The sequence below is a fragment of the Argiope bruennichi genome, chromosome 7, assembly GCF_947563725.1.
Source record: "Argiope bruennichi chromosome 7, qqArgBrue1.1, whole genome shotgun sequence".
Classification (NCBI taxonomy): domain Eukaryota; kingdom Metazoa; phylum Arthropoda; class Arachnida; order Araneae; family Araneidae; genus Argiope; species Argiope bruennichi.
Genome location: NC_079157.1, coordinates 22155898 through 22174438, shown reverse-complemented (window position 1 = coordinate 22174438; position 18541 = coordinate 22155898). Strand labels below are relative to the sequence as shown.

At 32.1% G+C, this 18541-nt stretch overlaps 1 protein-coding gene across 1 annotated transcript; it reads right to left on the bottom strand.

Moving 5' to 3' along the window:
- Positions 1 to 6250: 6250 nt before the first annotated feature.
- Positions 6251 to 15805, bottom strand: LOC129974898 (uncharacterized). Its single transcript, XM_056087674.1, has 3 exons — positions 15675 to 15805; positions 8292 to 8417; positions 6251 to 6516 (listed from the first exon to the last, which is right to left on the bottom strand). Exons 1-3 carry the CDS (start codon positions 15720 to 15722, stop codon positions 6379 to 6381), a joined length of 312 nt encoding a protein of 103 aa, XP_055943649.1. The 5' UTR covers positions 15723 to 15805; the 3' UTR covers positions 6251 to 6378.
- Between the last annotated feature and the right edge of the window lie 2736 nt (positions 15806 to 18541).

The following is an 18541-nucleotide window of genomic DNA, read 5'->3' as shown; positions in this document are numbered from 1 at the left end:
GAGATATAGTGAGAAAGGACTGAAAAATGGCATTGATCAAAATGATCCTGTTCATCTAACCTACGATCCAAAACTGCAATCTGAGATCTGAGAAATGTGATATAGTGAGAAAGGACTGAAAAATGACATTGATCAAAATGTTCCTTTTCATCTAACCTACGATCCAAAACTGCAATCTGAGATCTGAGAAATGTGAGATATAGTGAGAAAGGACTGAAAAATGGCATTGATCAAAATGATCCTGTTCATCTAACCTACGATCCAAAACTGCAATCTGAGATCTGAGAAATGTGAGATATAGTGAGAAAGGGCTGAAAAATGGCATGGATCAAAATGATCCTGTTCATCTAACCTACGATCCAAAACTGCAATCTGAGATCTGAGAAATGTGAGATATAGTGAGAAAGGGCTGAAAAATGACATTGATCAAAATGTTCCTTTTCATCTAACCTACGATCCAAAACTGCAATCTGAGATCTGAGAAATGTGAGATATAGTGAGAAAGGACTGAAAAATGGCATTGATCAAAATGATCCTGTTCATCTAACCTACGATCCAAAACTGCATTCTGAGATCTGAGAAATGTGAGATATAGTGAGAAAGGGCTGAAAAATGGCATTGATCAAAATGATCCTGTTCATCTAACCTACGATCCAAAACTGCAATCTGAGATCTGAGAAATGTGAGATATAGTGAGAAAGGACTGAAAAATGACATTGATCAAAATGGTCCTGTTCATCTAACCTACGATCCAAAACTGCAATCTGAGATCTGAGAAATGTGAGATATAGTGAGAAAGGGCTGAAAAATGGCATTGATCAAAATGATCCTGTTCATCTAACCTACGATCCAAAACTGCAATCTGAGATCTGAGAAATGTGAGATATAGTGAGAAAGGGCTGAAAAATGACATTGATCAAAATGTTCCTTTTCATCTAACCTACGATCCAAAACTGCAATCTGAGATCTGAGAAATGTGAGATATAGTGAGAAAGGACTGAAAAATGGCATTGATCAAAATGATCCTGTTCATCTAACCTACGATCCAAAACTGCAATCTGAGATCTGAGAAATGTGAGATATAGTGAGAAAGGGCTGAAAAATGGCATGGATCAAAATGTTCCTTTTCATCTAACCTACGATTCAAAACTGCAATCTGAGATCTGAGAAATGTGAGATATAGTGAGAAAGGGCTGAAAAATGGCATGGATCAAAATGGTCCTGTTCATCTAACCTATGATTCAAAACTACAATAGTTTTCGTCATATTGATATGATGTTTATAATCGAAAATATTCTCTCAATTCTAATTTTTCTTCTTCTAATTAAAACGTAAACTAGTTCTGCAATACTGATATATTTCAAAGATTTATGAAATTGTTGTTTTTTCTCAAAAGTTATTTATCCATGTTTTCTTAGACCGAATTATTATTGACAAGTCAATTGCATACAAGTACTAACAAATGAATTAGAAATTTTATTTTAATGCCCCAATGGATTCTCTTTAGCTCGATTTACTGCCTGTTAAATGTTAGTCGTGGATTTTTGTAATGCATTTATGTCAAGAGAACACCAGGTATTGATCAAACAAAACTTATTGCTTCTAAACTTGATGGCTCAAATGGCAATGTGACATAAAGTGGGTAAAAAAAGTTTTCGTACGCAGCTGAGATTTTTAATGATCGTTTAATTTTTGACACAAAATACTTTTTTGAAAATTTGTTTAACACAATTTCGTGCATTATTCATGAATATTATAAAGAAAAAAATATGGGAAAAATTAAATACGTAAATTAAAAGAAACAAAAAATGTCACTAATAAGGAGCAAAAAAGTTTAGGTACGGTATTTACATAGTGAAAACCTTTACCATAAAATGTACCATAGTACATTTTACCTTTTTCATGCAGACCAATTTACATTTAATGATCGATAGGCCCTTCTTTGGCCTTTACCTATTTTTCTCAAGCGTTGCGGCATAACCTCCACAAGTGTTTTTTGAGAAATATTGCTCTAAATGTTCTGATTGGCTCTTTTAAGTTCAAGCTAGTTATTTGTGTCGTAATTTTTTTTTGTAGTTTTCTAGTTTTCACGACTCATTTCTTCCTATAAATATTCTAGTGTTTAAATCGGGAGACTGGGGAGGTCAATGAATCTGTTGTTTAACATAATAGAGGTTTTACTCTAGGCAGATCTTGGAGATGTGCTTAGGCAGGTTGTCCTGTTTCAAAGTAATATCAGTTCCAAGAGACAGTTTTTATGCTCTGGGTAAACGTTTTGTTTTAAAATTTTAAGAAACACGTACCTATCCATATTTCATTCCATAAAATATAAAATTCCAACACCAGCAGCACTCATACATTCCCACACCATGATCTCATCACCACCGGGCTTCATAGTTCTATATAAATTCTTAATTAACATCTGCTGCTTTGATTTCCTCCAGACCATAACTTGACCATCTGACCCATGGATATTAAATTTTGATTCCTCACTAAAAAGGATAGATTTCCAAAACGCTGGAGGCATGCTTACAAGCTTCTTTACAATCTCGAGGCGCTTTTTTCTGTTCCAGACACTTATAATGGGCTTCTTACAGTCTTACAGTTTTTTTTTAATGACATTTTGAGATGTGACTTTAATGTTGTAATCAACCATGAAATCAGTTGGCAGTTGAGGTGCACTAATCCACGGATTAGCTTGCACCTTACACATTATATTTCTTTTCATGAGGTCTTTCGGATTTATCTCTATCCTGAAACATTTGCAGCTCGCGGTATCTTTCAATAATATACTGAACTGCAGACTTTGATTTGATAGCGATTTCACTGATTCTTTCCATATATAATTCATATTTTTGAAACCGTATCACTAACTCTCGAATCTAACTTTCAGAACTTCCATTTTAAGACTATCAGTTATAAAATGGAACTGTAGAACAGTTGTCAAACAACTGTTGCTATGTTGTGTTCTTGACTCTGAGAAACAAGCAAACTTCGCATATTTACTGTGGGAAAGTTGTAAAACACGCCAGGAAGAATTTGCGAACTTCGTATGGAAACTTTTTTTTGCATGACATTTCGTCATTTAATCTTAAAAATTACAAAGACTTGCTGCGTTTTGTAAAAAGATCAATTTATTATGAAATTCTCTTTTAAAGACTCTTATTAACCATATATAAGTAGTTGCAAAAAAGATAAAAACCAAAGATAAGAAATTATGCTAGTTTTATTTTTATTTTGTCTTCAGTACGGAAACTTTTTTACTCACTGTACTTCGTCTCAGTGAGTCTCAGGAAGTTTGTTTATAATTAAAATCATTATTTGGTTGTAGGCAGAGCAGATATTAGAACTCAGAATCATATAGAAGCCCAGTTTAATAGACTTTAAGAATTGGCTATGGAAATTTTATCAACGAATGGCCCTTACACATTAGTTATGAACGAAAGCATAGAATCAACACCTGACCAACCATTTTTAATCCAATCTTAGTCTATTAAAACACCACATTCCATAATTCTATAATCCGTAGAGACACTGCCAATCTAGAATACCCTCCCAGACCACGATACATTCTCATTAAACTTGGTGGTGGAATTGAGGTAGCCCATGTGAGTATGCAAAATTTTATGTTTATTATTTTTGCATTAATGTGCATTAGTTACTAATGCACCTAGAATAATATGTTTTGAACCTTTCTTGCTGGTATTTGGCTACGTTGAAACAAAATGTTTTCAGATTTTTAAATCATAAAAGGTACAATCGAAAGTGTATTTTAGGACAATTTAATACATTGTAAATTTCAAACTTGGTCAGATAATGAGAACGGAAAAGGAGCCAGAATTGTTTCCATATAATTGATAAATAATCCAACCAATTTGAGAGAAAATGCATTATTTTGTTAGAACAATTATAATCTGCCTTTATAAATGCAACATTTGAACGAATATACCACTCAGAAAATACGAGTATGTATAATTGTTCCGAAAAGTATTGATTATACACCTCTCTTTTTTTTAAATGGTATAAGAATTTATTAAATTCAAGTTTAAAAATACGAAATGAAAATAAGAAACACAAAATATTATTGAAAACAACAACAACAAAAAGACTTAAATATCTTATTGGCATGAACTTTATCTTGAAGTTATAAATTTCTTAATCTGAAAATCGCTTGAAGTTTGTCTACCTTGATGAAAGATAAAATTAATTAAATTCTCTTGGTTTTTTTAAAAATTTGCCTTTAAAAAATTATTCTTTATAGAACGACCCTCGTACATTCTTTAACCTCTTCGTCGTCCGTAGCACGTTTAAGTGAAATTTCCATAGAGCGGCTGTAACGCACTTCAAGTGTTCTTCTACATTAAAACTTTTAAACATTTAAGATGTACGTACACACTTGAAATTTTTTTTTAAATTTTAACTTTAAAAATCCAGTTTTTTTCACAGTAGATTATTACTATATGTTTAAACTCATTTCAGTGAGAAACAACCATATTACACTAATTATTCATTAATTAATAATATTAAATGAGCTAATTAGCCTATTTTTTGAAACATGATATCTTAAATTCTAATTTGTACAGACACAATTCTAGTTGGAAATGATGCCTAATATGAGTCTTCATGTTGTCTGCCTCAATCAAGATATAAAAATATATAGTTTTTGTTGTACAATTTTTTCATCAACGTTGAATAGAAAGAGATTTTTTCTGCAATTTTAACTTTTAAACAGCTATTAAAAAATTTCTATAAATATAAATTTGATTGAGGCACAAAACATCCGCTATTTCATACAGATTATTTTGATATATAAATAACTGTACTTGGTTCATTTCTTATTGAGTTATGATTGTTTGAATGAAGCAACATAGTGGAAAAATATCATTCTTCATAAAATGAGTTTTAAAAAAAAGCGTAACTAGAGTTTTCAATGAAAACACCTCAAGAAAAATTATAACTCGAGAAATATTTGGAATATTGGCAACATCTTGGTATCGTTTGAAAGCTAAAGAATCAGAAAACATTAAGCAATAAAAAAATATTCGATATTTTGAATGATTTTCGAAGTTTCAAGTGTGTACATACACCTTAATTGCTTTGTAAATGTTTATTTGTTTGAGTTTGTTTTTTCTAATGCGGTGGAAAACAGGAAAAATAAAGTTTCGCTGACAGAAGAGGATGGCAAAAGGGTTCGAGTATTTTATGGAGCTATTTTTGACACGAGTGGCACATCCTTTGTTTTGGGAGCAATTGTATGAGAAGGATTATCAGATATTTCTAGTTAGGAATGGAATTTGATGATTTCCATGTATGCAAGTCTATTAGTACAGTTTTCCCACTTAGCTGCTATACTTTCATGTTAACAGACTGCATCGCGAGTTCCTTTTTCCATAAATATCTTATATCTGAAATCATAATATGTACGGTTAAAACTTTAGGCTGAAGTCGGTTAACTTGGGTCGACTTCTTAAATGTCAAAACACTTTCTGAATTTGTTTGAAAAACCTAGTAATCTGAATTTTTTGTGTCTTCATACATTATGGAGTTTGTTTTATGGCATAAAAAACACTTGGATAAGCCGCGTCACTCATATTAAGATATTTTTTATGAATTTGTAATGAAATTGAAGCATTGGATGACTGAAATTTATCTAAAAGTATGAAAAATGGACCAGTCATGGAAAAAATGCAACAATGATGCAAGATACAGTACAAAAAAGCGCGACTAATGTTTTCTATATATGATTATAAAAACCAGTTTTTTTAAAAGTGAAAAAGGTTAACATGGAGTTTTGTAAAGCAATGCACCCAAATTAGGGTGGTTTCTGAGAAAATGCGAGGCGCTATAAAGAAAACGGTTCACATTTCTCAAGAATCTGCAAGACAGACAAGACTTACAAATTCAGCAAAATGGTGTTGGCTTCCCATCTACAAACGCAGGTGGGTGAATCTAGTATGTCCAATCCTGAATCTAAAATAGTGTCCAGTTTTCTGCTGTGTAAAGTGGGCCAGAGATAGCATACGTTTCAACATTTCAGTACAAATGAATTATAAATCCGTGGCCATTTATTTCCAAGCAAGACTCGTATCAGAGCATGGCTTTTTGATTAAAGATTTTTTTTAAGTTCCTGTTCTTATATGCATTCTAAGAATCGATGTTTCACTATCAAACACAAAAATGAGTAAAAAAAGATTTTACATATAAAAATAAGACCTAAAAAGCTACAAAAGGAACATTTAAAAATATTTTATTCATTTATTAAAAATGTTCAAGTCAATACAAAATCGTATTTAACAATAAAACAGTCAATAAATTCAGTTAAAAGCTGAAATTTTCGCCAATGAGTGGCATTCAAAAAAATGATTGTCGAGTTGAATTCTAGTTCTCTTGATGACGTAGCAGCTCTGGCGATTCATGGTTAGTGCAACAGAATATTCTCCTCAAGAAATTAAGACACCCGGGCTCGTCCGATCTGCATTTCTTTGACAGCCAATACAAGCCGAAGCTGAAAGGAACCTGCACAAAAGCGATAAGAATTTCAATGATAGAATGATTTGGCCAAAAATTTTCAAAGTACCACTAAAAGAATGAAAAAGACATCTGTGAAATTCATTGAATTGTTTAGTTAAATTAACGTCCCGTTTTAAAGCAACACTCGGGCTAATTTGTGTTGGTTGGTTTGGTATTTTTAGCGCAATAGCCATATTTGGCTATGCTGCGCCGATAAGTGAAGGCTACTTTGGGACGGAACCTGTAATTTTAAACCGCGGTCAGATGAAGACGATGCCCCCGACCTCTATAAACTTCTATTCCGCATCAGCGGGAGGATGTTTGGTCCAGACAGCACCAGACCCGTTTACACGATGGTTCTTTGTAATTTGATCTCGAACCTGAAACCCTCCAGTTCCAAAGCTCAGACCTTATCACCATGCCACTGCGGTCCACAAGTTCATGGAATCGAGAATGAACCTCGTTTAAATTGATTTGCAAATTTGATATACAAAATAAAACTATGAAGGCGACTTATGGACGGTAAAATTAAAAATGTGTAAGGGTACTCGGTTAATGGTCTGACAAATAGAAGGTTCATATATAAGCAAGAGGAACAATATTTAATGGAAATTATGCAACAAATCATAATTATACGATGAAAATAGCTTGGTTACATTAACTTCCCATTTTCAATCAACACTAGTTATTTTGGGACCTACTTCGTAATTTTGATGATCAGAACGACATTTGAACTGGCACCTCCTGCCCAAACTTCCACACCATACTAGTGACAAGGCTTTTGGAATCGATGGATTTAACTTGCGCCAGACACGTTTATACGATGGTCCTTCGGTGAATCGGGTCTTGAATCTGAAACCTTACAGTTACAAAGCTGAAATCTTACAACCAGGCCACCGTAGTTTTTGAAAATTGGGAAAAACGCATGTCTAGCCTGAATTCGGAAGGTATTTTGTTTTTAATACATAGATGGGAGATTGATAATTCTCCTGGCAGTGTACCGTAGGAATTCCAAGAGGTTTAGTGACAAAATGACAGGAATCTTTGGCAATTATCTCAGAGCCACAGTTGGTACTCTAAAGCCTAGACAGAGCAATGTGCTTTGGTATCAGCAAAATGTCCTCCCGGAATGGCTTCAGTGCATTACCAATTACAACCTTGCGACATACCTACATTTCATGCCGAAGCATTTGTTCCAACGTAATATCAGTTTAAATCTTGGCCTACCAGAACACTGTTGGCGGAAGACTTGTTTTACGTAACATGGGAAAATGGCAAGGATTGGGAAGTTTTGGAGCACGACCAGACTTAGCACCCTCAGATTTTCATTTGTTTGGACTCGTGAAGGGGTCTGTCGGTGGCCAGAAATTTGAGTATGACGACTACTTTATATTGGGGGATACAGTTTTACGAGACGGGAATTTTCAGATCGATTCAGCTCTTATTCTCAACATGAATGACAATCATGTTAAGAAGTAATAAATTAACAATACTTTCATTTCCGTTTTATTATATTTTTTCCGATTTCGTTCACAATTATGGTCGTTGTTGATATCCCTTGTGCATTCTGTGACACTACAGAGATTTCTGGGAATAACCCTTATCTCGTCTTGTCTTCTGACGGAGATATTACCAAAAATTATGCATTTTCGAGAGCCTTTAGGCGGGGGAGGGAAGTCTTTCATTGTTTGGAATCCAGCATTCTTTTAGTATACGAAAATCAAAAATTTCATTATAATGAGATTAATTGCATAGAGAAAAAAATTTATCACAATACCAACCATTGAAAGGAATATTGTACCCATGATAATGTATCCCTGACCAAATGTTATTAGAGAGACTGCCATGACTCCTCCACCTATTATAAGGGCTGTGACCCATTTTCCTTTTCTACAGTCGGCGTTCTCCTGCAAAATAAATTATTTTTCATTATACAGTACAACCTTCCATTATTCAGCCAAGATAGGCTTCGAGGTTAAAGTGCCAACTTTAATCTCTAAGACTATCTTGGCGAAATTTTAGTCCAATCCGTCAATGTGATATGCTGACAAGCAAAAATGTTACGTAAAGTTCCGATGAAACTGCATGCATTAATTTTATAATCACCAATTTATCAAGAGAATATTTTTAAATCTATCGATAAACAACGACTGAAGGAGCTTGCCAAAAATCAAACTGCTAGTCAAGAATAACCGATTTGGATTGAGCGAAGACTACAAAATCAGTCACCAGTGATTGACGAAATACGAAATGGAAGTAAACTGTCGGACACGGATGATAGACGTGGCGTTAAATGTGCTAAAGATATCAAGCATATGTTTTCAAAGATTACAGAATTCTATATTACTGCGATCAAATAATTAATTTTATGAAAACAAAATATCAGTTTGACTAATATTATACGCGTCAACAAAGTATCAGTTTGACCAATATTATTATGCGAGTCAACAAAGTATCAGTTTGACCAATATTATACGAGTTAACAAAGTATCAGATGACCAATATATTTTATTCAAAATATCATCTTGCAACTATAATAAATCTAGCAATATTTTTCCAATTTGCAAATCTTTCACGATTCGTAGCAATTTTATTGCAGAAATATGCACCCGTCTTGAAATTTATAGACTAGTAAAATAAATGCTTTAGCAAAATATTAAGGAATACACCAATTGCAAATATATTGAAGACATTTGCGAATTGCACTCAATGAGACATTTGTAAAAACTATTTGTACTTCAATTATATAACTAAAATTGAAATATCAAGTATCCTAAAGCTTAATAGAATGACATTTCAATAAATGGTGTTCAAAACAATGTTAACTGTTCAAGTCTGAATTTTCCAGTGCGATATCGTATACATGCTTTTCCATTGATATAATTAAGGGTTGATATATCTTTGGTTTCAAGTTGTACTATGCTCTTTTAATAGCTATCTACAAGGCGCTCTGAGTAAATATCCCCTTCAATAGCTCTCATGTATTGGGTTTATGCTCTCATAATCTCGTATATGCTCCACACATTTTTAATTGAGTTTAGATCAAATCTCATCGATTACCATTCAAGAACAATAACATTTTTCATAATTAAATATTTTGTCGTAGCATTGGAAATATATGCGGGAGTATTATGCTAATATCCAATTTCGTACTCTATTTTTTTATATATATATAGATGACAAAAGGTTATTCTCTAGCATTTTTAAATGTTTAGGAAAATTCTGTTGGCAAATTTAGGCAATTTTGTTCTGTAGGCCAAGCAAACTCGACAGTTGCAACCGAAAGCTGCCTACGCCATCGCAGACCTACCAACACTTTGCCTAATGAAAGAGTTCAATTCTTTTGGATTTGATTTTTGGCGCAAGATCTCGATACAAAATATGCTGCGCCGAAACAGCTTAAAATATTCCGAATAAGATTAAAGGTAGTTTAACATTGTAGAAAGTAACCGATCATTTTCAAACTAGTCAAAAGTTGAAGGAAAGCATTAAAACTAGAAAATTAAATTTCATGGATGATACCAACATCTTTAATATACAAGAAAATGTTTAGATGACGCGTTTCAGGTAGAATTATTGGAATTAAGATGCTTACAACGGAGACTAGTAAAACTTGCGCATTCTATTTAAATGTTACAAACTGTCCCAATTCTTTTGGTAAATCATAAGAATTCTTTATGCAAGATTCATCCAGGTTCCATTTTTTCCTAGCTGAAAATGAGGACCATCCATTTATTGACATATGCCCATTGCAATTTCTTGCCAAATTTCTTGATTTGACAACATATTCCGAGAAACATTTTTGGGTGAATCATCGCAATCTTATTAACAGTCTTTTTGGACATTTGAAATCTGGAAGCCTAGCAATTTCAGGAACAGACATTTACTAACTTGAAACCTTTTTTGTACCCGTCTGTCACTTTGAATACATCATATGAGGTCTTCCCAATGGAGATTTGCTCATATGGCGTCTTACGAGCCAATACAAAATAAATCATACTTTTAGAACGATTTAAAAGTTAATATTTCTTTAAAAGTCTTAATGAGAAATTTCAAATTCAGAATATTACTTCATCAGAAAGCCAAGAAGATTCAGGCATTTTAACCCCTTTGCACACAGTGACGTGTCCGACACGCGCATCGAATTACCGAATTTTCAATCTGCAGTTAAGTGAAAGTATTAAGTAATTTAACCCTTTGCACTCTGATGGCACCTCTCACTCACCATTCAAGTGGTGAATCATTTTGGCTTTTAATTAATTTAAAATTTTGATTGTTAAAACGCTTACAGAATGGTAGAAAAAAATGATTAATTTTGAGATTAATTTTTCAAAGAAATTCGACTTAGAACAATTATGTATATTTCTCAGAACAATAAACAGACATTTGTATTGAGTTAATCATACATGGAATTATTTTTTCCGAGTGCAAAAGGGTTAATATAAATACTCATGAACACTTCAATCTGAGAGCTTATATTATTGCAGAAATTTAAAAATAAGTTTCCAGATAGGATGGATGTATTCTCTAATGGGAAGTTAAATTCTTATGCCAAAGAGATAAAATGCAAAACAAATGACCGATTTCCTTTGCTCACAACGCATTTATTAGTTCTAAATCGACGTCACGATTACCGATATCGTAATTCCGTAAAACTGCCTTTGTTTATAAAATTTGGAAACATAATTACAACTATTCTGGGATTTAAAAAGTGGCATTAGATATACGCGTTCGAACTCCTTTTTCTTAATATACTTAAGAAATACATATATACTTAAGAAATACATATATACTTAAGAAATACATATATACTTAAGAAATACATATATACTTAAGAAATACATATATACTTAAGAAATACATATATACTTAAGAAATACATATATACTTAAGAAATACATATATACTTAAGAAATACATATATACTTAAGAAATACATATATACTTAAGAAATACATATATACTTAAGAAATACATATATACTTAAGAAATACATATATACTTAAGAAATACATATATACTTAAGAAATACATATATACTTAAGAAATACATATATACTTAAGAAATACATATATACTTAAGAAATACATATATACTTAAGAAATACATATATACTTAAGAAATACATATATACTTAAGAAATACATATATACTTAAGAAATACATATATACTTAAGAAATACATATATACTTAAGAAATACATATATACTTAAGAAATACATATATACTTAAGAAATACATATATACTTAAGAAATACATATATACTTAAGAAATACATATATACTTAAGAAATACATATATACTTAAGAAATACATATATACTTAAGAAATACATATATACTTAAGAAATACATATATACTTAAGAAATACATATATACTTAAGAAATACATATATACTTAAGAAATACATATATACTTAAGAAATACATATATACTTAAGAAATACATATATACTTAAGAAATACATATATACTTAAGAAATACATATATACTTAAGAAATACATATATACTTAAGAAATACATATATACTTAAGAAATACATATATACTTAAGAAATACATATATACTTAAGAAATACATATATACTTAAGAAATACATATATACTTAAGAAATACATATATACTTAAGAAATACATATATACTTAAGAAATACATATATACTTAAGAAATACATATATACTTAAGAAATACATATATACTTAAGAAATACATATATACTTAAGAAATACATATATACTTAAGAAATACATATATACTTAAGAAATACATATATACTTAAGAAATACATATATACTTAAGAAATACATATATACTTAAGAAATACATATATACTTAAGAAATACATATATACTTAAGAAATACATATATACTTAAGAAATACATATATACTTAAGAAATACATATATACTTAAGAAATACATATATACTTAAGAAATACATATATACTTAAGAAATACATATATACTTAAGAAATACATATATACTTAAGAAATACATATATACTTAAGAAATACATATATACTTAAGAAATACATATATACTTAAGAAATACATATATACTTAAGAAATACATATATACTTAAGAAATACATATATACTTAAGAAATACATATATACTTAAGAAATACATATATACTTAAGAAATACATATATACTTAAGAAATACATATATACTTAAGAAATACATATATACTTAAGAAATACATATATACTTAAGAAATACATATATACTTAAGAAATACATATATACTTAAGAAATACATATATACTTAAGAAATACATATATACTTAAGAAATACATATATACTTAAGAAATACATATATACTTAAGAAATACATATATACTTAAGAAATACATATATACTTAAGAAATACATATATACTTAAGAAATACATATATACTTAAGAAATACATATATACTTAAGAAATACATATATACTTAAGAAATACATATATACTTAAGAAATACATATATACTTAAGAAATACATATATACTTAAGAAATACATATATACTTAAGAAATACATATATACTTAAGAAATACATATATACTTAAGAAATACATATATACTTAAGAAATACATATATACTTAAGAAATACATATATACTTAAGAAATACATATATACTTAAGAAATACATATATACTTAAGAAATACATATATACTTAAGAAATACATATATACTTAAGAAATACATATATACTTAAGAAATACATATATACTTAAGAAATACATATATACTTAATATACAAAGTTATAGGCAAAATACAAGCTTCTTTAAACTTTTCGTACGAAGTGTACAGATAAGAATGTATACGAAGCGAGTTCTCCAGCAAAAGTAAGAGACATGGTGCCATATCTGATTATTATGATATATGAGGATCTATTTGTAAATTTCAATGAAAATCTACATATAACAATTTTAAAAGGAGGCAACATTCAGCACTAAAGGATCCCCTGTCATCTAGTGAAGCACTAATGATTCACTTACACCTAATCTCAACTCAAGATGACAAACATATAATGCTACAACTACCATACACATATGAATGGCACTGAGGGTGTTTATAAGTTATTAGATAAAGCGTTTTGCATTTGCAAGAGTTTGTGAGTTACAGATCGAATTACAGCTGTAGTATGAAGCTTTAAACCATGTAAAAAGTATTTGAAAACCACAATTTTTTTTATAATCCAAGTGAAAATAAAATTAAATCGCTTGGTTTTTAAAAATCGCAAGATATGTTTAAGTGAAATTTTCTCATTAAATCAACAATGACCATGCATGGCGCCATCTATTGATTGGGAATTAAAATAATTCGAATCATGCTAGTAATCTATAGCATCCAATAGACGGCATTATTCCCAATTGTTTTTATATAATGTTGTGGTACGTCCAATAATATTCGGGCACCTTGTATTACTGACACCCAAGGGAAGAAGAAAAGTTTAGAACTATTTATTCGAGCATAATGCAGCTTTTACCGTAAGTTCTGCAGCGTTCTACAATCGATGACGACAAAAAAATTAAAATATTTAAGAAGTTTATCAAGTTTTCCCGATATTCTTTCAATAAAAATTGAAGTTGTGATATGATGCCATATATATATAAACCAAGTAAAATTATTTGACAAACAATCTTTTAGAGCTCCAAGTGAAAAGAAAAAGGCATTACATTTTGAAAGTCGCATGATATTACTTTAAGTGGAAATCTCATTAAAGCCACACTGGCCGTATATAACGCCATCTATTAGCAGTATATAGCATCGAAGAAATGCCAGTATTTTGAATTATTTTTTTTACATTATTGCATTCGGAATCATTTTTTTATTTTGTTCTGTGTCTATAAATTTATAGGCATCTAGTATTACAAATAACCAAGGGAATAAACAGAACTTTTAGAGAATAATGGAGCTTTTATCTTCCCTATTGCTTTCACAGCACGTTCTACAAAGTACTATAGTCGATGACAGCATAAAAGGAAACGAACTTTAATAAGAACTTTATAAAGTTTCCTTGCATTTTTTCAATTAAAATTGAGAAAATATAATCGATATTGGATACAATACAGGGCTATTCATAAAGTATACTTCCGGATGCTGTAAGACAGTAACAGTCAGAGACAAGAACCGCCTTAGCGAATCGTAAGGTAGATGTACTCTTAAAGTTTGTGCCTAGCCTCCGACAGAAGTTACATAGGCAATAGCATATGTGTCATGTGACTAGTCAGTCAAAATGGTGGCTTGTGTAGTGAAAAAACTTTTAATCTTCAATGTAGCGAAGCGGAATCCGCAACTGCTATGCAATGATTTTTTAGATCACATTTTGGCAAAGTGCCAATTAGAAAATCTATCAATGGAATGAAAAATTCAAAACTACGGGCTGTTTGTGCAAAGGTTCATCGTGGGCCATTAATCGTATCGCAAGAAGTCATCATTTAACGAGATCCAGAAAAATCAAAGCACAGGGTGAATCGTCATGTGCAGATTTCTCAGCAGTGCAGATTTCTAGAGAATTGATAAAAAAATCTGAAAATGATTGCATAAAAAGTGCCGTGTTACAAAATCTGAATAACTTTGACAAACAAAAGCGCCTTGAAAATAGTGATTTTGCTGATCACTTAGTTTTAACTGACGAAGAAACATTTCACGTCTCTGGGAAGGTACACAAACATAATGTACCCTTTTGGGGAAGAAAGAATCGCAAATTCATAGGTCAACACGAGGGATATTCCTCTAAAGGTAAATTTGTTCTGTACAGTATCCAGAAAGGAAGTGTACGGCCCTTTCTAAGGAGTCACCCATAGAACATCTGCGACTGTCTCCAACAAAAATTAAAATAACTCCATACAATTATATTGCAGGCGACATAATATCCCTCCTTTTTCATTATTTAAAGTGCATTGAAACTGTATACTTTATGAATCAACTTACGTTAAGATTTTTGATTGATATGAAATGGAGCTTAATTTGAATCCGATATTAGAAATAAATCATACATTGCATAAAATTAAACACGCATAACATATGCCATGAGAAAAGATACATCACACAGGCTAACAATTTCAGTACTGTTAAATGTTTGGTATTCGCCCAATTATGGCCCTAATTCTAGGTTCCAAGTTATAAAAAAAAGTAAAAATATTAGCAAGAACTCACCTGTGGTTCGTATTCTTGATAACTTAACTCTCTGTGAAATGACAACATATCAGACGCTAAATCAGACAAATATAATAAAAGCAATATTGTCGAATTTTTGGCGCTGGTTTATATTATAAAAGTATGATTGAAATTCAATGAATCGAATGGAATGAAATATGACTAACACGCTTATATGAAATCGGATTTATTTCCAGAATATTGTCATTGCCATACATGGCAACCTAATTTGATTATTTAATTATCTGAGATTCAAATGGCCTAGTGGGTTGTTACATAGATTACTCCTTGTTAGGCAATATGGTTGTATTAACGTCTCGTTTGAAGGTAACAGTAAGGTTCATTTGGGATAGATCTTGTAATTTTGAACCCCTATTAGATAACGAGGATGACACCAGAGCTGGGACTTCAAATTTCCTTATTAAACAAACTAGAGGATGTTGTGCACGATGTCAAAATCGAGTATTGAACGTATCTTTCTGCTTCGAAGCCAATATCTGGCCACTAGGGGCCACGGTGGCCTGGTGGTAAGGTCTCAACTTCGGAACCGGAGGGTTTCAAGTTCGTGACCCGATTCCACCGAAGAACCGTCGTGTAAGGGGGTCTGTTGCACGTTAAATCCGTCATGACCAAACGTTCTCCCCCTGGTGTGGTGTTGTGTGGAGAGGGGGATGCCAACTCAGGTGTCGTCCTCGTCATCTGACCGCGGTTCAAAATTGCGAGGTCTGTCCCAAAATAGCCCTTGTGTTGCTTCAAACGGGACGTTAATATAATCAAACCAAACCAAACCAATCTGGCCATTAGGCCATGAAGGCGTCCCTTCGTTAGTCGTAGGGAGTCTCTGAGGAAGCTTTGGTATATTTTGCATATTTCCTTGGGGTTGCTTAGCAGTGGCTTCGCACTCTTTTTAACTCTGATTAAAGCATAGTCTGAGCGAACATAAACATAAACGCTGATATTTTAGCGATTGAATTTGCTTGTATGATATCACGGCATGTTTCAAATGAATTTTTATTCACTTATTTTGAATATAATTTTTTTTTCTGCTTTATCAACTGTGACCATGCACCCTTTCTGAGGGCCTGTTTTAGCTATATTCAATTAGCAGGAATGGTTTCCTCACAAATTTCTCGCACACTCTCTAATAAACGTGTCATCCCAGAGAGCACCATGCATAGCACTGGTATACAATAATTACGAAATATTAATATTTGGTGTGAATTTATCATTTTTACTGAATCTATCATGCCATCCTTGGCGAGTTATTTGGCGAATAATCACTGGAATGGCTTTAATAGCATTCAAAAATAGAATTTGTGTTTTAGACACGTTTCTGCCAACTGATTGAAATAAAATTTTAATACATTTGTAATAACAAAATTCCGTAAAAAATTTGATATATTTAAGTCATAGCGTTTTTGGATGATCGCATTTACGTGTTTTTGAAAGCACAGACCGATCCGATCAATCCCTTATTGCATTTCGCTCAAAATGTAATAGGGTCAAGACTATAGATGTTAATTCTGTGTAACGAATTCCATCTATCTAGCTCTCTTAGTTTTGTAGTTATCGTGTTAAATTATATTCGAACAGCCGGACAAATAGATTTCCTCTGATAGGATTGTGCTTAAAATTTAATTGAAATCTATAAATTTGGTATGAAGACCTTATACCGAACTTCATTCGTCCAGATGAAAGCGCTTTTAAGTCCACTTAGTCACAGACAGGCAGACGACATTTCCCAAAACTGATTTTTTCGAACTCAGAGAGGTTTGAAACGTGGAGATTCGTAAAAATCTCGAGTTTGAATTTTTTGACGTTTACTAAACGTTCTCAATATTACGAATACGAGAAAGTAAAAACCAGAGAGAAAGATGTCTTCGAAACTTTCGTACCATGTAACTAATGAATGAGATTATTATTCGCGTGCCATTGGTGAACAGTATTTACGAAAGAGCCTGTTAGATGCGATTTCAGGTGATTTTTTTTTTATCGTGTGACTATTTTAAGCCAAATGTTTGAGCAGTAACTTCTGAGTATAAAGACCCCTCAGCACCCGAGGGCAGAAGTCTAACTTCTGGCTCAAATGAAGATAGCACACACACACTCGCTTGCACAACCCCTTTTTACAGGGGGGCTCATTCACGCACCTCACAGAGAGAACACAAGGAAGAGAACAACCCCATGCCCGAACCAGGATTCGAACCCGGAACGCCTAGATCACGTGGAAGACGCTATACCTCTAAGCCAGGACGCCAGAATTTCAGGGGATTAATCGCTGAGATGCGGTTAACATAAAAGTGCAAAAAAACATAATGCATATTTTGGACGCCTTTTTTCGAACCGATCGAAAACAAAATTTGGCACAGAAATACAATTTAATCATAAAATCAGTACAAAATATCCCATAATTTAGTCTCTTCATTTTTGAACTATCGCTTTTATATGAGGTATAAGTATACACACACACACAAAAAAAAGGTCAACCTCTCATTCGATTTGGTTCCTAATTTAATAAGAGTAAACCCTTTAAATTCGGTTCACTCATGTTAACGTTCCCTTTTTTAAAGCAGCACTAGGCAGCACTACCAGCATGTAATTTTGAACCACTATCAGATGGCTAGAACGACATCTGAGCTGGCACCCCATCTCATAACTTCCGTATTGTAGTAGTAGAAGGATGCTTGGTAAATGGATTTAATGTGCACCGTACCCTCTTACAAGACGAGATGGAATCGGGTCTCGAACCTGAAACCCTCAGGTTCAGAAGCCGAGACCTTATTTTATCCAGGCCGTATTTTATCCTTTTGTAGTTATCGTAATAACTATGTAATATTGGAATAGTTAGATTGATCGATGCATTTCCC

Excerpts from the sequence above, each read along its gene's own strand:
- LOC129974898 (XM_056087674.1), bottom strand. The coding sequence starts at position 15,722 with ATGTTGTCATTTCACAGAGAGTTAAGTTATCAAGAATACGAACCACAG. Across the intron at positions 8,418-15,674 it reads ATCAAGAATACGAACCACAG|GAGAACGCCGACTGTAGAAA; the intron begins GTGAGTTCTTGC and ends TTTATTTTGCAG. Across the intron at positions 6,517-8,291 it reads GTACAATATTCCTTTCAATG|GTTCCTTTCAGCTTCGGCTT; the intron begins GTTGGTATTGTG and ends GCTTTTGTGCAG.